We start from the raw sequence: 21,720 nt of genomic DNA on the forward strand, positions 1-21,720 counted from the left end.
GGAAGTTTGGGAAGGAAAAGAAGATGAATGTGTCTTCTACTTATACATGTATATTATGTATGTATGTAGATAGATAGATAGATATTTTTACATATATTTTTGATTTAAAACATTTTAATTTTAAATGGTTGTTAGAAGAAGACGGATGGAAAATTAAATTTATTTACTGTTATAATTAAGCAATTAAAAGATAATGATGATTAAAATATCTGAAAAATAATAAAAGTTAAAAAAATCTGAAAAAATCTGGAATTTTTGGGAGAGAAAAAAAAGTGAAGGTGTATTCTACTTTTATTTATATATATATACACTAATACATGCATAGAACCTTAAACAGGGATTAAAAATGGCGATAACATCTCCCACATCCCATTTTGCCCCTCTCATTGTAGCATATTTAGTTCTCTGCACCTCCCCCACCATTTCAGCAATCAATATCACAGCCATACTTTCGTCATTCCCAGAACTATCTTCCTTCTCAGCCCTCATCTCCACCGCACCCTCCGTCGCCTCCAATCTATCCAGCCGCACTTCTTTCACCCTCCTTGCCGTACCCAACTCTTACCTTGCTGCCTCTGCGGAGTTCACGCGCCACCTCTCTCCATCATCTCTAGCGGACCTCCTCTGCTACCATGTACTCCTTCAATTCCTCTCTTGGTCCGACCTCCATCAAATCCCACCATCGGGAAGTCTCATCACCACTCTCTTCCATACCACCGGACGTGCCTCGTCTAATTTCGGCTCCGTCAACATCACCCATAATCCATCCATGAATACCATCACAGTACACTCTCCTACAGCCTTCTCACCCTCAAACGCCACCGTTTTGTCTCTGGTCAAAACCCTTCCTTACAACATCACAATCTTCTCCATCAATTCCCTTCTCATCCCATGCGGCTTTGATCTAATGACATCTGAGACAAGTCCCTTTCTTGGCCTCGACATTATCAAGGCCTTAATCGATGGTCATGACTTCAATATTGTAGCGTCGATGCTGTCAGCCTCTGGCGTAGTCGATGAATTGGAGGCGGACGAGGTTGGTGCTGGAATAACTTTGTTCATGCCAACTGACGCTGCATTCTCAAATCTGCCGAGTTCAGTTAATTTACAGTCTCTGCCTGCAGAGACGAAAGCAATGGTGTTGAGATTTCACGTATTGCATTCGTATTATCCATTAAGCTCGCTTGAATCAATAGTGAACCCGCAACAACCCACACTGGCAACAGAGGCAGTGGGGGCTGGGAGTTACACGCTCAACATTTCAAGCGTAAATGGATCTATGACAATCAATACAGGAATCGTGCAGGGATCAGTAGTGACACAGACTGTTTCTGATCAAAAACCAGTTGCCATTTTTGGGGTCTCGCAAGTTCTGTTGCCAACCGAGATTTTCGGGAAGAATCCCATGGTGATGACGAAGCCGATAAATATCGCTCAGCCTCGAGAGATATCATCGTCTTCGTGTTGGAAAAATTGATGGTCAATCATAGTTTGATCTAAATTTAATGACTAATTAATGAGAATAATTGAATAATAATTGATGCGTCTAGAAATGATGAAACGATAAGAACAAAATTTATTCATTTCGATTATGAAATACTTATGCAATAAGAGTACGGGTTCAAAAACGGAGTATCCCATTTTCTTAGAGTTTCATCTAGGGAAGTAACTAAGTTTTACATGTATACAGAGAGAAAGTCGTGTGCAGTGAAAAATGCAAGCACGGTTTGGGGAGGGATTTTTTACCTATTTTTTTGAACAAGGGGATTAATCTTCAATATGAAGAGAAGAGTTTGGAATTTAATTTGATCCAAAACCATTTTCCGGTTGAATGGAAATTGACTCCAAAATAGCTATGTTAATCATGAAGAACAAAGTGCAATAAGTGTGTGTATGGAAATCTCACATTGGAGAAATCCAATGTGAATGTTATGTTTATAAGCGACTAATGCTTGAGACCCCCAAAAAGTGATCCTCAAAAGACCCACATTTAATGTGGAGTGTTAGATGTGAAGTGGGTCCTACATGTGTGTTTTTAATCAATGGCTATTGTAATGCCACATAGATTTGGGGGACTTTTGGGGATCAAATTTTGGGGGTCTCTAGCATTGTCCTTTATAAGCCCAAGTTTTGAGCCCAAGGGCACCCAAGCTTTTGTAGGAAGGAGAGACTCTCCACTATGGGCTTGGATTGAACAACACACGCACGCTCGCCCACTGGTTAGGCATGGTGTGGCGAGGCGAGTCGAGCAGGCATGACGAGCCTGTGCGTGAACTTGGGCTTTCAATGGCACAATGGTCTCCTAAATTTTTGCACAAACGTTTTTTTGGCCCATTAGTAATCCAGATACATTGAATGTGGACAGATGACTTAATCAAAGCTTGTTGAGTCTAGCCCGCAATATCTGCGGCCCACTACCAAAAATCAGTGGTGGATCATTGATTTTTTGCATTTATGGTTGTTGAACTCTCCTATATAAGGAAAGCTTGGCCGCGAGTCATAAACACACCAAAAACCAATTATTCTTCTTTCTCCTACTGTCTGTATTCATCTCTGAGAGTGTCGTTCTATTTGGTTCGATTGAGTCCACTTGTAATGTTGTGCCACTCACTCGAGGTGTGGAGCGTTGTATCTTGGGAAGAGATTGTCCGTGTAACAGAGGCACCAATTTGGCTGGGGCAAATTCTCTTTAAGGGATTCGCTAAGGTGTACCTCGCTCTCTCCGTCCAATTGCTTCAATAATTCGGTTTCGAAATTTTTTTAATTCAAGCATTAGTACTCATATTCGATACTGTATTTATCAATGAAATTAATCTGTGCTTGTTATCTAATGATACTGTATCACATGTTTTCTCTTATCTTATGATATTGTATTGCATGTTTCTCTTATCGTATGCATGCAATTAATCCAACAATCTTAAAGAGAATTTTGCCTTCTATTAAACCTGGAATAATAGCATGCTCACTATCTGTATATGCATCAATATTGAATAATTTTGCATCTGGTAAAACTTTCGACTTGATTAAAAACCGATTAGTGCAGAATCTATGAATTGTCATATAAGTACGTGCATGTGAATTGTCATATAAAATTACTATTGTTGCTGCTTCAATGAAACGGTTGTAGTTGGATTGATTTCATTGGAACAAAGCATGTTGTATGCTTAACTGCTTCTCTGCCTATTGTATGCTTAACTCTATTATGTGATTAAGTATTTGTTATAATTGATCAGGTCTTGTTCACTTGTTATTTTATGCAAATATTTTGGTAATCTTTTTAGTGATTAACAATAAGGTAGAAATGTCTAGAAAGTTCTGTCGATGAAAGGGGTTACTTAATTGTGCACCGTATTAAATGGAAAGCCCTCTCTTTCCTGGGAACGATTTGGTTGCTAAATTTGTTAATACCTAACTTAGAAAGTCGACAAAGTTTTTTTTTTGTGCCTTTTTGAACCGATAATTCTATTGTGTTAAATTACCAAGGCTTATTTGTTATTTGATATATTTGGGTAACTTACTCTAATTTTTGACATGTGTAGAAAATCAATGGCACAAAACCAAAATGCTGAGGGATCCACTATCCACACCGAAGATGATGACTTGACCCCTGGTGGTTTGAATAACCCAGGTGGTGTAGCCTCTCCTAATGGAGGTGTGCCGGTGACTGCTCTTATTGGAGGTGTGGCTGCTCCTAACGAAGGCGAGCCTAAGACTGCTCCTGTTGAGCTTGCTACTCTAGCTTATGCTGATGGGAGGATTGTGGCTCCTCTGGCTGGCCGTGTAATGGTTCTTATCGAAAAGCGAGAAAAGTTTACCGGCAAGGATTTCAAGAGGTAGCAACCAAAGATGTATTTCTACTTGACCACATTGAACCTTGTCAAGTACCTCACGGAGGTGTGCCCCATTCTGTCACCGGGTGAGGAAGACAGAACGACTTTAGCAGCAGTCTAGTTTTGGAAGGACGATGAATATCTGTGCAGGAACTATATCCTAAATGGATTAGTCGATGACTTGTACAATGTGTACTCCAACATCCCTTCAGCCAAAGAGCTTCGGGACTCTCTTGAAAAGAAGTACAAAATCGAGGATGCCGATACTAAGAAATTTGTAGTGGCCAAATTTCTTGACTTCCATATGGTGGATGACAAGTCTGTCGTCACCCAAATTGAAGAGTTCCAGATCATCGTGCATGATATACTGGCTGAGGGAATGTTAATGTGTGAGCCACTCCAAGTGGTGGCAGTCATCGAGAAGCTATGTAACACCCCATCCTAATAAAAGAAAAAAAAAGGATAAATAAATAAGACTAGTTATGAAAATAATAAGGTTGTGGGGTGAAATTAAAATGTCACAAGGGTTTAAAAGAAAAAAAGAAATGATTTTTGGGGTCAAAAGTAAAAAGAGGTGAAAGAATTGAATTTAAAAAAAAAAAAAGAGAATGTAAATGGGTGAAGGCGCAGCAATGCCTTCACCCGAGAAAGAGAAAAAAAAAAAGAAACCGAACTTTTTATAAAAAGAGAAGCTTTGCTTCTCTTCTCCAAAATTTCCAACCTAACTTCCGGCGAGTTTTCCGGCCGACAAGAGTGATCTTTTGTTGGAACCTACATCCCCACTTCATTTGCTTATAGAAAGAGAAGGGATTAACGTAAGTATTTGAAGCTAGGGTTCGTGGATTAAATGGGTCTTGGGGGTTTTGATTCAAATTGAGTTTTTCTCTACATAATAGCTCAAATTAGACTCTAATCATGTTCTACTACTATGTTCAAAAGTGGGTTGTGAACCAATCGAAGAGGAAAGTTTGATTTCTTCATTTGGTGGCACTAACTAGTTTCAAGGTAAGATTTATTGTCTCAAATTATTCAAAATTAAGGTTGGGTTGACATGATAAATAAGCTATGGTGAAATTAGATTGTTTAACCTTTGAATTTAAGGTAGAATGTGGATTTTTAAGAAATGGGTGGGATTGTAGAATATGGAATGTGAGACTTGAATGGATTGATGAATATGGAAATTTAATGAAGTTTATTTCATTGATTAGGTTAGTGAATTTACAAGGAGTGTACGTTGCGTTTGTGGTAAGAACTTGCAATTCGCTTTGAGGTGGGGATTTTCTCCATTTTTGTTGGATTCTTCAAATTTCATAAAGATGCCTTGAATTTCCTCTTCTTGGATATCATATTATTTGTTTGGTTGAGTAAGTTCAATTGGGCTACTCTTTGTTTGTTCCAAAGAGAGTCGAGCCCCTATTTTATTCTTGTTATTTGCTATATTTCATTGTACATTAAACCTTGGAAATGTCAAGCCTGATTGACATGTTTGAAATGCTCCTCGTGAAATGTTGATGTATGTGAACATTGCATTTTTTTGTGCATTATTAGCGGCATAGTGGATCACCGGGTATGGATTCAGGTGTTTCACATTAGGTGTTAGTGGATTGGGGGTTTTCTGTGATATTGAGCCAAGAGGGTCCCTGTGATTAGGTCTGTTGTGCAGATATAAGTGATTATGGTCTCAAGAGGGTGCCCTGTGATTGGGACTCTTGAGAGGATATTAGGACAAGAGGGTTCCCTGGGATTGAGACTCTTGTACTTGATATTTGACGTTCTTGAGTATTTATCGATGTTTCAGATATCTGGTGCTTGTAAATGCTCAAGAATGATATGATATTGACGGTTGATCATTGGAGGTGAGTTTGGAGGTTCTGATGGGTGGATCGGATGCATATTTTCTCATTAACATGTTGTTGCAGTTACCTTCTTGAACCTTCAGCCTTTACTTATACTTTATTTATACCCTCCTTTCTTATCCTTTCAGGTGAGTCTGCTTATGATGTAGGTCCTCCAGATCAGTAGGAGGGGGAGTGATCGTGGTGGCCTGGGGGATGATTGACTTATGTTTTGGACTTTCGATGTCTTTTATTTGATTTTGATATATATTTATGTATTATGAGATTGTTTATTTGGATTTATGTTGGATGACCAGGAGGGTGCTCCAGATTATTGGGACTCCTGTATTGGGTAGTATGGAGGTGGTTGTGGGCCTGAGGGCCTTGGATTGGATTTGTTTTTTGGATGTTGATTCTGTTGGATATATGTTATCTTGGATTAGGTGTTATTGTGTCATTTTCTCATTTTTCTCACGCTCCAAGGGTCGGGGTGTGACAAGCTACCTACAAGCTAGGCCGATTTCAAGAATTACTTGAAACACAAGCGCAAGGTGATGAACATGGAGGACTTGACAGTCCATCTGAGGATTGAGGAGGACAACCGTAAGAAATCAAAAACTTCCAAGAACTCCTAAGGCCCACCTGGTGGAAACTTCCAAGCCCAAGCATGGGAAGAGAAAAAGAGAGCACCAGACCAAAGGGAAGCCACAAGAGCAACCCAACAAGTTTCAGGGCACCTGCTTTGTCTGCGACAAACCTGGACACCGGACAAAAGATTGTAGGAAGTGTCCTAACAAGGACAAGGCCAAGAGCAAGGGAAAGATGCAAGCCCACCTAGTTGAGGAGAAGGAAGATCAAGAGATGTTTTGTGCTGTCATCTCTCGGGTGAACATAGTGACAAACACCAAAGATTGGTGGATGGACACAGGTGCAACCACACATATCTGTGTCCACAAGGAACTCTTCTCAACATATGAGAAGAAAGATGATGGTGAGAAGATTTATATGGCTAACTCTGCTCCAGCCACCAGCGAAGGAGTCGAAACGGAAGAATCCGATTTCAATGCCCACTCTGATCGAGAAAGGATTCAAAATAGTGTTTGAGTCAAACAAGTTTGTACAATGATGAGCTTTTTAAAACCAACTGTGTTGTAATAGACGAAAAGTCTAAATTCTTGTATCCAAAGACTATTATCAATAAAGAGAAGTCTTCAGCTTACATGGTTGTGTCTCCTTTTCTAGGGCATGGTAGATTAGGACATGTAAACTATGATACAATGAAAAAGTTGGCAAACCTAGGTTTAATTCCCAAATTCAATTTGGATGTCAACCATAAATGTGAAACATGTGTTGAAGTAAAGTTTGCCAAGAAGCCCTTTCCCAATATTGAAAGAACCATTGAACCTCGGCATTAATCTATACAGATTTATGCGGTTTGAAATTTATTCAAAGTAGAGGTGGAAAGAAGTACTTTATTATTTTCATTAATGATTGTACCCGTTATTGCTATGTTTATTTATTAACTAGCAAAAATGAAGCAATGGACATATTTGTAAAGTACAAGATTGAGGTTGAGACTCAACTTGGTATGAAAATTAAAGCTCTAAGGTCCGATAGGGGAGGATAATATGATTTTGCTCTCTTTGATAAGTTGTGTACTGAGTTTGGAATAATCCACCAAACTATAGCACCATATGTTGTAAATTAAATGAGTATGACCTATAGAGTATAGCAAAAACATTTGAAATGTAGAACAATATATACGATTATCAACAGAAACTCAATATAGCACATGCATCGCACTTACTAACAATATGAAGTAACAATTGGGTGTAAAATTAACAAACCAAACTATAGTGTTACCGAAAATGTGAAGACAATAGCGAGGTACACGAATGTGAATCTCCTTAAGGTGAATTTGCCTTAGCCACTTGGTGTCAACACTTTCCGGGCAAGCACCTCCCAAGATACAATGCTCTTTTTCTGTAGGTAAGTGACACTTTAATACCACACAGCTCTTTCCAACCAAGAAAATGAATATACTCTCAGATTTGTGAACAAAGGAAGAAGAGGAGAAGAATGTTTTTGATAGTGTTTCAACTCTACAACTAAGCTCTCTATTTATAGTAGAGCATTGCAACAAAATTGTCCACAAAATCAGCAATATGGACTAATTTTCAAGACTCATTATTGACCAAATATACTATCTCAACTACTCACTTTCATTGTGGAATTATCTCCACTAATCATTGACCATAAACAACCCACATTCTTTGTGGGAGGACTTTAGCTAACTTTGAATTGGTCATATTATGCAACAATGTATATGAGATTTATGCATGAGTGGAAAATGTATCTTGGAATGAAGTGTATTTCATTCAACTACACGTAATGATATTTAATATCATTATTTTCCAACAATCCCGCACATAGAATGATAATAGACGATAATTCAGACACGAAAGTTCATCTGAGAGTACAGTAGGAGAAGTACTGCATCGAGATAGGTAGCTTTTGGCTTTGAACCTTCCTTATTGAAAACTTATCGGACTCACTTAACTAGTCAATGGACTAATGCCTTGAACTGCCAGTTGTTTATGTAAACCTAGTCAATAAACCTCACACAACACTAATCCAATTCATAATTGATTCTCGGTTATGTTCATTATTTCGGCCCTCAACATCTTGGGTTCAGTGAGTGCTTTAGAAAATCCCGCCTTTAAAATATTTTCATAGAGACAGCCTTACTCTTCACTCACATAAGTGATATCCTATCAAGAGTATTTTCTAATGCTCCACTTGTATTTACAAGATATAGGTATCATTAAAAGCATTGCTTAACCTTGATACTCGCTTAGCACTTAATGCATCCGAGGAATGTGTTGGAATTAAAATTCCAAAGTGCTCACTTGAGTTACACAAACTTGATTTGTCCTATTGAACCTAGTCCATGGGATCTCCAATTGCTAGGTTAGGTTTCCATCTGGATAACTTATTATTGTAAGGCTTTCAAGCCCATCCCCCTTTATACGCAGTCAATTTGCTCTATACCCAACCCCTTTGTAAACGGATCCACTAAATTTTCTTTAGACTTCACAAAGTCTATGGAAATTATTCCATTTGAGAGCAACAGCTTAACGGTAGTATGTCTACGACGAATATGTCTAGACTTACCATTATATATCATATTCTGTGCCCTTGCAATTGCAGCTTGATCATCATAATGAATGCAAATTACAGGCACAGGTTTTGGCCATACTGGAATATCCTCTAAAAAGTGAAGAAGCCACTCTGCTTCTTCACCAGCTTTATCCAAAGCAATGAACTCCGATTCCATCGTTGATCGTACTATGCACGTCTGTTTTGAGGATTTCTAGGATACTGCCGCACCCCCTAGGGTGAATACATAGCCTCTAGTTGATTTCAACTCCTCGGAATCTGAAATCCAATAAGCATCACTATACCCTTCTAGAACAGCTGGGTATTTACCATAATGCAAAGCATTGTCCTTGGTTTTATTCAAATACCCTAATACTCTTAATAGAGCTTTCCAATGCTCATGTCTAGGATTGCTTGTGTACCTGCTCAGTTTACTGATAGAGTACGCAATGTCTGGCCTCGTGCAGTTCATAATATACATGAAATTGCCTATAACCCGAGAGTATTCCAACTGTTCAATATTGTTACCAGTATTTCTATGTAAGACTAGATGAGGGAGAAAAGGATTATTAGCATAGACAAACGATTACATATTCGTCGTTAACGACTTTGGAGTAAACAATTTGTCACACTTATTAATTTGAAATCCATTCCGAATCATCACTTGGTCAAATTTCTCATGTCATTGTTTAAGAGCTTGTTTAAGTCCATATAATGACTTGACAAGCCTACACACTTTGTGTTCTTGTCATTTGACCTTAAACCCTTCAAGTTGTTCCATATAGATCTCCTCATTGAGTTCACCATTCAAGAATGCAGTTTTTACATCCATTTGATGTATCTACAAGTCACATAGCGAACCTATGGCAATTAGCATCCGAATGGATGTAATTCTCGTGACCGGTGAATAAGTATCAAAGTAGTCTAGACCCTCTTTTTGTCTAAACCCCTTGGCTACAAGCCTTGTTTTGTACTTATCTATGGATCCATCAACTTTAAGCTTCTTTTTGAAAATCCATTTACATCCAATTGGTTTATTCCTCGGAGGGAGATCAACCAATTCCTAAGTATGATCACTTAGAATGGATTCTATTTCGCTGTTTATAGCTTCTTTCTAGAATGGAGCTTCTGGAGTTGACATCGCCTCATTGAATGTCTGAGGCTTACTATCTATCATGTATGTTAGATAGTATGAACCAAAGGATTTAGAGATTTTTTATCTCTTGCTCCTTCTTGGTTCTATTTTATTAGCCTCTTGATCTTCATTCTCAGAATTCGATTCTCTAACCCTTTTCTGAGAGGTTTCTGTATTTTTATAAGGAAATGTTTCCTAAAAAAATTCGGCATCTCTTGTTTCCATTATTGTATTAACATGGATGTCATCAATTTCAGATTTGTGTACCAAAAATCTAAACGCACAACTATTTTGTGCATATCCTATAAATATGCAGTCAACCGTCTTAGGTCCAAGTTTGACTTGCTTTAGTGGAGGTATTGCCACCTTAGCAAGACACCCACACACTTTCAAGTATTTGAAAAAACGTGTTCTTCCTTTCCACGTTTCATATGGAATACTATCTGTCTTTTTATGGGGCATTCTGTTAAGAATATAATTAGCAGTTAAAACTGCTTCCCCCCATAAGTTTTGAGGTAAACCAGAACTTATTAACATGGCATTAACCATCTCCTTTAATGTTCTGTTTTTTCTTTCAATAATCCCGTTTTACTGAGGAGTGTATGGAGCAGTAGTTTCGTGGATTATTCCAAAACTTGCACATAACTCATCAAATGAGGCAGAATCATATTCTCCACCTCTATCAGACCTACGAGATTTGATCTTTTTATCAAGTTGAGTTTCTACCTCATTTTTGTACTTGATAAAAGCGTCCAAAGCTTCATTTTTGCTAGCTAATAAATAGACATAGCAAAACTTGTCGGATTCAAACATCATCTTGAATCCCTTCTTGATCATGGCAGGGACTGAAATCAGATTCTTACGAACCTCTGGAACATGAAGCATGTTCATTTGGGCCAAGGATTTCCTGGATGTGAACTTCAGGATCACCTTACCTGTTCCCTCTACAGTGACAGAAACACCATTAGCCATGTAGATCTTCTCTCCATCATATTTCTTTTCATAGGAGGCGAAGAGATTCTTATCAGTGCAAATGTGAGCAGTTGCACTGTGTCCACATATCAATCTTTGGTATTTGCCACCAGATTCACCTGGGAGACCATAGCACACAACATCTCATCATCTTCTTCACATTCTTGCTCGGTCAGATGAGCTTGATTGGCAAGTTTTCCCTTGCCCTTTCCCTTGTTGTTGTTTGGGCGCTTTCTACAGTCTTTGGCTCTATGTCCGGGTTTGTCGCAGACATAGCAGTTGCCCTGAAACTTTTGTGACTGCTTGCCTTTGGCTTGGTGATCTCGTTTCCTTTTCCCATCAAACTTGGGCTAAGAAATTTCTACCAAATTTGTTTTAGGGACCCTCAGAAGTTTACCACTCTTATTCATATTTTCCTCTTCAAGCCTCATATGAAGGCTTAGATCCTCCATATTCATCTCCTTGGTTTTGTGTATCAAGCGATTTTTGTAGTCACTCCACCCAGGAGGTAATTTCTCTATGATTGTTTCTACTAGGAAAACCTCACTCAATTTCATTCCTTCTGCTTCAATTCCATGCAGGAGAAGCTAGAACTAATCCACTTGTGCAACGACAGACTTTGAGTATACCATTTTGAATTCATGAAACCGGCTCACCACAAATTTCTTTGTGCCGGCATCCTCGGTCTTGTACTTCTTGTGAAGAGATTCCCACAATTTCTTAGCGGTGGGTATCTTGCAATACACACCGTAAAGTGAGTTCACCAATCCATTAAGGACATGGTTTTTGCATAGATAGTCTCCATACATCCATGCTTGCACAGCACCAATAGTCGAAGGATCAGACTCATCCGCACTTATGGCAGGACACACTTCTGTGAGGTATTTTGAAAGTCCACAAGTGGACAAGTAGAACTGCATCTTTTGTTCCCACCTCTTGAAATCAGTACCACTGAATTTCTCCGGTTTTTCTCTCAAAACCACAGAAGTCACATGACCAGTCACGGGATCAGCTGTCCTCACAGTGGGTGCCATCGAAGTGATCACACCAACGCCATTAGGGCCAACCATACCAGTCATGTTGGTAGGAAGAGCAGTGCTACCTTGAGTAGTCAACTTAGTCACGCCATCTTGGGCAATAGGATCAACTGGGATCAAACCACCAGTGGTATTCTCATCACCTCCAGGAAGGACGGTGGATTTCTCATTGTTTTGATTTTGTGCCATTGATTTTCTACACAAGTCAAAGTGTAGTGTATAGCAAGTAACACAATTATATTAAATAATTCAAAGATATAATCCTTGGAAATTGAACACCACAGAATCAACACAGAATTATTGGTTTAAAAGGCATAAAACACTTTGTAGGCTTTCTAAATTAGAGACTAACAACTTTAGCAACCAGATCATTCCATGTAAGAGGGGACCTTCCGTTTAATACGACGCACAATTAAATGACCCCTTTTCTAGACAGAACTTTCTAGACATTGCTTAGTCATTGTTAATCACTAAAAAGATTACCAAGATATTTGCATACAATGATAAAATTCAGTATATAAGAATATTGAACCAGAATCGATAATAAACACTTAACAAAAATTTTCAGTTGTAATAATTAAAGTAATGATAAAAACCGATTACTAGTACTTGATTGATTTTGTGTATCACATATACAGAGATATACACGGCTACAAAAAAATTTTATTTAATTTTTCATTTGGCAGAGAAGCATTTAAGAATATAACATGCTTTGTTCCAATGAAATCAATCCAACTGTAACAATTGCACCGAAGTAGCAACAATAGTAATTTTATATGACAATTCACATGCACATACTTATATAACAATTCATTGATTCTGCATTAACCAGTTTTTAATCAAGTTGAAAGTTTTACTAGATGCATACAACGATACAATGATAGTTTTACCAGATGTGTACAGGTCCAGATTTAACAAAAAGAACATATTTCACCTTAAGATTGTTGTAAATTAAATGAGTATGACTTGTAGTGTATAACAAAAACATTTGAAATGTAGAACAATATATACGATTATTAACAGAAACTCAATATAGCACATGCATCACACGTACTAATATTATGAAGTAACAATTGGGTGTAAATTAACAAACCAAACTATAGTGTTACCGAACACATAAAGACAAGAGCGAGGTACGCGAATGCGAATCTCCTTAAGGTGAATTTGCCCAGCCACTTGGTGTCAACACTTTCCGGGCAAGCACCTCCCAAGATACAACGCTCTTTTTCTATAGGTAAGTGACACTTCAATACCACACAGCTCTTTCGAATCAAGAAAATGAATGTACTCTCAGATTTGTGAACAAAGGAAGAAGAGGAGAAGAATGTTTTTGATATTATTTCAACTCTACAACAAAGCTCTCTATTTATAGTAGAGCATTGCAACAAAATGGTCTACAAAATCAGCAATATGGATTAATTTTCAGGACTCATTATTGACCAAATATACTATCTCAACCACCTACTTTCATTGTGGAATTATCTCCACTAATCATTGACCATAAACAACCCACATTCTTTGTGAGAGGACTTTAACTAACTTTGAATTTGTCATATTATGCAACAATGTATATGAGATTTATGCATGAGTGGAAAATGTGTCTTGGAATGAAGTATATTTCATTCAACTACACGTAATGATATTTAATATCATTATTTTCCAACACCATATACACCTCAACAAAATGGAATTGCTAAGAGGAAAAACCAAACTCTAAAAGAGATGGTTAATTCCATACTCATAAGTTCAGGTCTACCACAGAACTTGTGGGGGAAAGCAGTCTTGGCTGCTAATTACATTCTTAATCGAATGTCCCCATAAGAAAACATGTAGCATTCCATATGAGATGTGGAATAAGAGACCACCATCCTTCAAATATTTGAAAGTGGTGTCTTGCAAAGGTGGATATACCTCCACCAAAGCAAGTAAAGCTCAGACCTAAGACAGTGGATTGCATATCCATCGGATATGCTCAAAATAGCAATGCATTCATATTGCTGGTACACAAATTTGAAATTGATGACATATATGTCAATACGATCTTGGAAACGAGAGATGCAGAATTTTTTGAGGATATTTTCCCTTGTAAATGAGTCAAAACCTCTCAGAAACGGAATAGAGATTCAAATTCTGAGAATGAAGTTATTGGTGAACGAGAGACTAATGAAATAAAACCAAGAAGGAGCAAAAGATCGAAAATCTCTAGGTCTTTTGGTTCAGATTATCTAACATACATGTTAGAAAGCGAACCTCAGACTTATAATGAAGCTATGTCATCTCCAGAATCTCCATTCTGGAAAGAAGCCGTTGACAGCAAGTTAAAATTAATCTATGCTTGTCATCTAATGATACTGTATCGCATGTTTCTCTTATCTTATGATATTGTATGCATGCAATTAATCCAACACTTTTGAGAGTACCCCTGGATTGAACGGACCGCCAACTTATCTGTCCTCATTGCTTGGCTTCCGTAGCGAGATTTGTTAGCAGCATTATGGACTGGTGTGTGCATAACATGTCATTTGATATTTCCTTTGTTATCATGATTGCTGGAATAGTGGTTGTTAGGACGTTTTTAGATGCAAAGTGTTGTCAAGTGAAGGGAAGTGGTTCACCTGTGCCATGTTCCTTCTTGTTGAGTGAGCATATATGTTTGCAAATGTAAGAAACAATGGCATCTTTGAACAAAATTCTTGAGTAATTATAAATTGGAGGTCTGGTTCTCCTCGAAGTGAACCTAACAGAATTTATTTTGAGTTTCCATCATTGGGAAACATAAGCAATACCATTCAAAAAGCGATCATAATTCCCTCTTCTCAAGACCATTAACAAGCAACAAGATTCAATCTTGAGGAGCTCCGATTGACGGTACGCAGAGATTCATTCTTGCTCCCTTTTGTTGTGAGGGAGTTGAAGAAGATTGTATTATATATTTTTCTGAACAATCCTGAAGAAGAATTCACGGGTTTCACTCGGCTTTAACGCAAAAATGCTGTAATTCTGCAGATTTCTTGACATTGAATTGAGAGTGGAAATTTAGGGCCAATTGGATGGCCCTTTCGTGTTGTAAAGCCACAAAGTTCTCTCTTTTTTTTGCTTCATAAATTCTCTGAATTCCCACTGCTTTCCAGAATCACGCAACAATCAAACCTATGAAATTGTCATGGAAATGGGCCTTTGGGCAAGACCTAGATAGGCCCGTGTTAACGGTTCTCTTTGAATGGCCCATGTCTGGAAGTTTTAGTTTGGGCCGGAATTTTTTTTACGGGAATAACTGAAAAAGGCTTTTTAATAATTCCAGCCCAAAATCTAAGAGGGCCTTGAATTATTGGGCTTGTTTGGGAATGCTGTGAGGTGTTGTGAGGTGTGGTGTGGTGCCGTGAGTTATAAAACTGTGGTGCTGTGAGGTGAGTTGAAACGCAAAAAGCTGTTTGGCGCATAATTTTTAAAACTGTGGTGTGGTGTGGTGTGGTGTGATGCGGTGCTGTGAGGTGCGTTTGACGTATCAAAATTACACTTATATTAGATGACTAATAATATTAATATAAAATCACTCAAGGTTTATCTTGTACATTAATCTAAAATACAATAATTGACCTAATTTGATTACGTAGGACAAGTCAACATATATTGTAAGTGTTTGGGAGTGTGGTGAGGTGTGGTAAGGTGTTGTGAGGTAAAAAGTTGTGGTGCTGTGAGGTGAGTTAGAACGCAAAAGCTGTTTGGCGTGTCACAAAAAACTGTGGTGCTGTGAGGTGTGTTGCAACTGAACACAGTCGCAACACACTGCCAAACTCATACATTGGGTCCGTTTGGGAGTGTGGTGTATTTTTGTGCTGTGAGGTGAGGTGCTGTCAAGTAAAAAGTTGTGGTGTTGTGAGGTGAGTTCTGTTGAGAAAAAAGTTTGGACGTGCCAATAAAAAAACTGTGGTGAGGTGAGGTGAGGTGCAGTTTAGTGTTTGGATGAACAAAAATGTTGTGAGGTGAGTTGATATAAGTTGTAATAAATAATTATTTATGTTATAAATTCTAATAAATCATTTTTTATGTTTTACTATTATATCTGTTAAGTAATATTTTTTATGATGCTATTTTTTTAATAATAATATCAAATTGGGAGTTTCTTTAGATCTAATTTATATATAATCTATTTAAAAATGAAATACAAATTTGCTTATGTTGCACTACAAATCATATAACTCGGCTGCAATCATATCGCGTAAAGTGGTCATCTCTAAATCTTCATTTAACTGTAAAGGATCCCCATTTTCCATCGGAGTACCAAAGTCGTCGTCATTTGCAATGAACACCGATTCATTACCATATGCGAGGAAATCTTCATCTTCAATTACGTTCATTCGAATAAAGTTGTGCAATGCCATGCATGCAACAACAATCTTTATCTGAGTGTCAAATTTATATGACGGCATCCGAGTTAGGATCAACCATTTCTTCTTTAATACACCAAATGTACGCTCAATCACACTTCGTAGGGAAGAATGCGCATGGTTGAATGCTTCTCGGGGGCCTGATGCTTGTGGGCCATTGCGAAAGACCTCTAGGTGGTATCTCTGCCCTTTATATGGCGCAAGGTATCCCCTTTGATTTGGATATCCGGCATCAACTAAGTAGTACTTCCCTACATTAATCAAATTTATAGTTAGTGGTAAAAAAAAATAATAATAAAAATAACAAATGCATAAAGTTTACCTGTGGGAGGGTGAGGGAAATTGCTATGTACATCTGATAAAACTTTATTGAATATTCGTGAATCATGCGCCGACCCTTCCCATCCACCACACACAAACGTGAATAGCATGTCAAAATCACATACCGCCATAACATTCTGGGTCGTCACTCCTTTCCTCCCAATATATGGAATACGTTCTTCAGGAGGCACCACTGTAGCTATGTGTGTACCATCAATTGCCCCAATGCAATCCTTAAAAAAGGATTAAACTTGTCATTTTCTGTGATTTTTCGGGGAGTGGCACTAAACTCGGGATCTCTAGGCCTTATAATATCCCTGGACATTCTTATTATGCTTTCCAACACTTTGTGAAATTGACGATGAATTGTCTCACCAGAATGTTGAAAGCGATCCTGCACTGCCCTAGTACTAACCCCTTGTGCTATGATATATATGAACATGGCAACCATCTCTCTCAATCCAACGTTACGTGATGCCACTAATCCATACTTTGTTGACAATTCATTGCACAAATCAAGAAAGACACATTTTTCCATCCTCAATATAGATAACGATTTGATTCGATTACCTCGAAGTAAATCTGTTATCCATTTATGACCAGACAATTGAGAAGTCCAACACTTTTGACGTGGCGCGGCATATGTCAGTTCACTAATGGCTACCACAGCACCTAAAATGCATGCATCTGTAATGAACTCATCATCATCCCAATTATCATCATTTGCCATTACCTGTTAGAGATACAATATAAGTATCGATTATTGAAATATAAACAAATTAATTTGAGTTACCAGATCTGTTAAAACCAAACATATAGTTGAAATTGCAGATTCAAATTATCCATACATATTCCATAATTAAAAACAAGCAGATGCTCTATTCCCATCCATAAATTCGAGAATTTAAACAAATAAAAACAACATAACCATAGGAAGTTTAAAATAGTCGAAATCGAAACATATGCTAAACATAATCAATTGAACCAAGCACTAATGAGATCCTGAAGATCCCCCACCAGTTGCGTCATCATACTTGGCTTGTAACCACTCCATCTGCCAATTCTTCCTCCCTATTCCCAGAAACCACTCTCGATTTTCTCTCTTCTCAAATAACGTCAGAGCAAACCTTAATAGAGGTCCACCAGCTGCAGTTTGAGGAAACTCTTCCAACATGAGCATAACTTCATCTATATTCCCAGAATTGTATACAGATCCAACAGTTGAAGTTCTACTCTATACTGCAGTGACCAACTGTCCTAGAGAGTTGTTTATCTCATCTCGGACATCACTAGCCTTCCTCTTGCGTCTAACACGACTACCAGGGGTAGTAGACCTCCTACTAGCACGAGGTGGTGGAGTGGGAGAGCTCTGGACATCAGCAGCAATGTCCGCATTTGCGTCGTACTCTGGATCGGTTGAATCATCATCTCCGGACAGTAGCTGCTCTTCAACCCCCCTATGATGCTCATCTTCTTCTGTCGGAGCTGTCTCATCATTAATAGCTTGAGGGAAAATTGTGGCGGAAGGCATGAATGCATGATGTCCAGTGGCAGCTTGCCCTCCAAATAGGAACTGCAATTCCTCTCTATTCTCAATACCCTGGTTGCGAAATTTAGCACACTTTCGATCCTCCTGAGACAGAAATTGATGTACATTAACGTCATGAGTTGGAATAAAAAAAAGTAATGATGAATTGTTTATGTTGCACTAAGAACACACTTCTATAATAAGGATTACCTTGATTTTCCTCTCCCACCATTCGTTACCTGCCAACACAGTGTGACGTTGGTCATCCCATCCAAGCCCTGTCTCGCCAAAAACCAACTTCTCCCACAATCTCCACTCTTTCTTCAAGTTATCCCATTTGTTTTTCAGTTGAACTTGATCATAGGACCTGCCGGTTTTTGCTTTAAAATCTGCAATGACATTCTTCCAACCCTCTCGACTAAAATGCGTGTTTGGCCTATCACCCGCTTTTTGACGTTCGACACAAACGTCGATAAAAGTTTTTGTCAAAGTGGCATCCCAGTTTGCCTTGTCTCCAATTATTTGTTCACTTGGTAGACTCATTTTTCTACAACAGTTTGCACAACCAGCAAGATATGCATACAGAGATATTCAATATAACACATCAATTCAGGAATAGACATTCATAACCTAAATTATATACCATACAGGACATAAACAAAAACATATTATGCCCATAAACACAAGACAAATATCACAGGGAACAAAGTGAAGCTCATGGAAAGCCCGTGACAATTTAACATCTGAAAGGCCATCTTGGCACTGAATATGACACCAATGAATAAGGATCATGTCAAATAAAACTTGAAAGTCATTTCGTTAGATAGACTCAAGGATATATAAGTTATTCTACGATCGATCTGGGTGGCCACAACCTAATGTTAAAAATACCACTTGTAGTGGTTATCCGAGCATAAGAGGAGGTAGCTTTTAAAGGTGGAAATTCCAAGAATATTTCTACAGGGAATCTCTAACGAAGAAGAGAAGCAATAGCTGCTTAAATAGGATTTCATAAACAGACAAAATTTTAAAAAAAAAGGACTTGCAACATTGAACATCGAGAAAGAGGTTTAATTTGAACTGGAGACTCACCTTCGCCGATCTCGAAATCAAACGCTTTCGCCAACACAAGAAGATGAAATCACCCAAATCGTGAAGACCTGCGGTAGTTAAGGTAAATGGTGAACTTTCGTGCATATGAATGCAATTGATAGACAAGAATGCATGAAGAGTAGAGAAAAACCTAGATCAGTGGTGTACGAGCGAGAGAGAGAGCGGCGCAGCAGGGGAAGTTCATGGAGAGAGAACAAGTTAGGTTTTGTGGTACAAAGGGCATAGTTGGTATTAGTGAATTAAAATGGGGGTAGGCGAGTAATTAGGCCCGCGTCTTGTTTTCGTAACGCGGTTCACGCAAAAAGCGATTTACCTGTTAAAGCACGTATCCACAACTTCCACTTGAGATGGGCTACGGTGGGGTATGACCCAACCCAAACGGGCAGCCAAACGGCTATAGCCCAAACGCGTCCAAACTAAAGCATATTTTTGGGCAAAAAAGCGTGGCCAAACGGGCGTCATGTCGAGAAACGCGTTTTAGACTTTTAGCTGTGAAAGGTCAAAACCCATCTCATACATACAGACATATATATATATATATATAAAGCCAGAAATGCAATAAGCCAATAACACGGCAATCAAAGTGATACTCTCTAAGCGATGTGGGATATTGTTATTGTAAGGGTGGTGCTAGTTTGATGGGGCCTCAAGACAGCCACTGTGATGGGATCTAAATTCCCTCTCCAATCAAATTATCTAATTATGTTTGCTTGACTTTACCAGTTTTTTCGTGCACATAATTAATATTCTAATTTCATGTTCTTGCGTTTTGACTTGTGAAACATAAACATATTCTCTTTAAAACATAGATGAGTGTGTTCGCATGCTCCTTCTCTTCTTAATTTCAGTACAAATTTGGAACCCTGGTTCTGGGTAAAAACCCCAAAAGGACAGATTTTGGTACCTAGCTATATATATATATTCTTGTTTGATAACCACTACTGTTTGGTCATATTGACACTGCTCTTCTCACATGTATGTTTTTCACTTGCATGGATTGTAGAGGGAAAAGAGTTGTACTTTTATGAAGTGAATTATTGAGTGGGGTGAAATAGATATTGGCAGGCAACAAGTGAAGAAGGTTGAAGCTGATGCAGACAGCAATATAAGACAACACACACACATATATAATATCACAAACAGGTCCACAATATAATATCATCACAAACATCCATTAAACTCCATTGATGAGAACCCATCCTTTTTTTAATCGAGAAAAGACGTACACTACCATATTTGTCTATTTTGGGTATAAACCCACGCCATACCGACCGCACGCCCAATTTATGGACAGATAAGTTCAACGGAGACCCAATACGAAATTGAACGGGATGTCCATATTGGAAATCGAATCAGGAAACTCCATAAACATATATTTTTGTCCGATAACTAACTGTGCTATCCAATGGATTAAGAGAAGTCATCCTCAAAACTATATCTCAATCATCAAAAACACAATCAAGCCAAAGTCGGGATGTGAACATCCAAAACATTATTTTATTTTCTTAATAAATTGGGCGATCGAGCCATTGAATTAGGCCACTTTTTTCCTTCTAGAAATGTTTATGTAGTCCCAAAAATATATCTCATTGTTCAAAGTGAGGCCATAGTGTTTTAGATTTTTATGTTAATTGTATTAAATTATTGTTATTGAAGATTGGGGAGGATCTATTCTTGGGTCAATGGAGCATCCATCCATGATCCACTCTACCTTCCATATTTTTTTGTCTCCTTCATTTTCATTTCTACACATGTAAGATATGCTATATATATATACCATAGTCAACTTTTGCCTTCCATTGAAAACATGGCATTCATATAAGAAGACCAAGGAAGGTTATAGTCAATTCGAACCTTATTGGATTAGGTAAATACTTGTTTTTGTAAGTTCGAGTTCAACTTTATGTGATAAAACTATTTCGAGTATATACATATAAAAACAAGCATGCATGCATGCATGACATGATTAATGTACCAAGTGAAAAAGACAAAATTGAGAGGAGTGGGTGGGGTCAATCAAATGGAGATGGTGGGTTGAGAAGGTTTCTCCACTTGCAATATTGAATGATGAGAACTTTGAATTCTCCATTGTGATTTATTATTGTCAAAGTGGAGTATTGTTTTTCTTTTTCTAATACTTTCAATTTGTCACAATCACTATAAAAAAAAAACACATCTCAACAAATATAATATTACACATATAATTTACTGCCTTTACTTACATACATGAGAGTTTCGAGTTACGAATTCTCAATTATTTGCTCCCTCTCGTTCTAACTTAAGCATCAAAACGTCTTTCCCGAAGAACACACCTCAGAGGTCCTTCTAGCTTACGTTTGGTCATCTCACAGAGAAGCAATAGCCCAATGACCATAACCACCATGGATTAAAAAGGGAAAACT

At 38.0% G+C, this 21,720-nt stretch overlaps 3 protein-coding genes across 3 annotated transcripts; 1 reads left to right on the forward strand and 2 right to left on the reverse strand.

Moving 5' to 3' along the window:
• The first annotated feature begins 346 nt into the window (after nucleotides 1–346).
• LOC119991533 (fasciclin-like arabinogalactan protein 4) lies at nucleotides 347–4,275 on the forward strand. The gene is made up of 4 exons (XM_038837879.1): nucleotides 347–1,463; nucleotides 3,234–3,312; nucleotides 3,540–3,833; nucleotides 3,981–4,275. The coding sequence occupies exons 1-4, from the start codon at nucleotides 347–349 to the stop codon at nucleotides 4,273–4,275; spliced, it is 1,785 nt and encodes a 594-aa protein (XP_038693807.1).
• Nucleotides 4,276–16,152: 11,877 nt separating this feature from the next.
• LOC119991534 lies at nucleotides 16,153–17,857 on the reverse strand. Its single transcript, XM_038837880.1, has 5 exons — nucleotides 17,695–17,857; nucleotides 17,471–17,475; nucleotides 17,024–17,410; nucleotides 16,679–16,910; nucleotides 16,153–16,607 (listed from the first exon to the last, which is right to left on the reverse strand). The coding sequence occupies exons 1-5, from the start codon at nucleotides 17,855–17,857 to the stop codon at nucleotides 16,153–16,155; spliced, it is 1,242 nt and encodes a 413-aa protein (XP_038693808.1).
• LOC119990589 (L10-interacting MYB domain-containing protein-like) lies at nucleotides 17,544–19,482 on the reverse strand. The gene is made up of 4 exons (XM_038836577.1): nucleotides 19,449–19,482; nucleotides 19,298–19,365; nucleotides 18,416–18,752; nucleotides 17,544–18,310 (listed from the first exon to the last, which is right to left on the reverse strand). Exons 3-4 carry the CDS (start codon nucleotides 18,746–18,748, stop codon nucleotides 17,912–17,914), a joined length of 732 nt encoding a protein of 243 aa, XP_038692505.1. The 5' UTR covers nucleotides 18,749–18,752; nucleotides 19,298–19,365; nucleotides 19,449–19,482; the 3' UTR covers nucleotides 17,544–17,911.
• Nucleotides 19,483–21,720: the final 2,238 nt, after the last annotated feature.

The sequence above is a fragment of the Tripterygium wilfordii genome, chromosome 22 (genome assembly GCF_013401445.1).
Source record: "Tripterygium wilfordii isolate XIE 37 chromosome 22, ASM1340144v1, whole genome shotgun sequence".
Taxonomy (NCBI): domain Eukaryota; kingdom Viridiplantae; phylum Streptophyta; class Magnoliopsida; order Celastrales; family Celastraceae; genus Tripterygium; species Tripterygium wilfordii.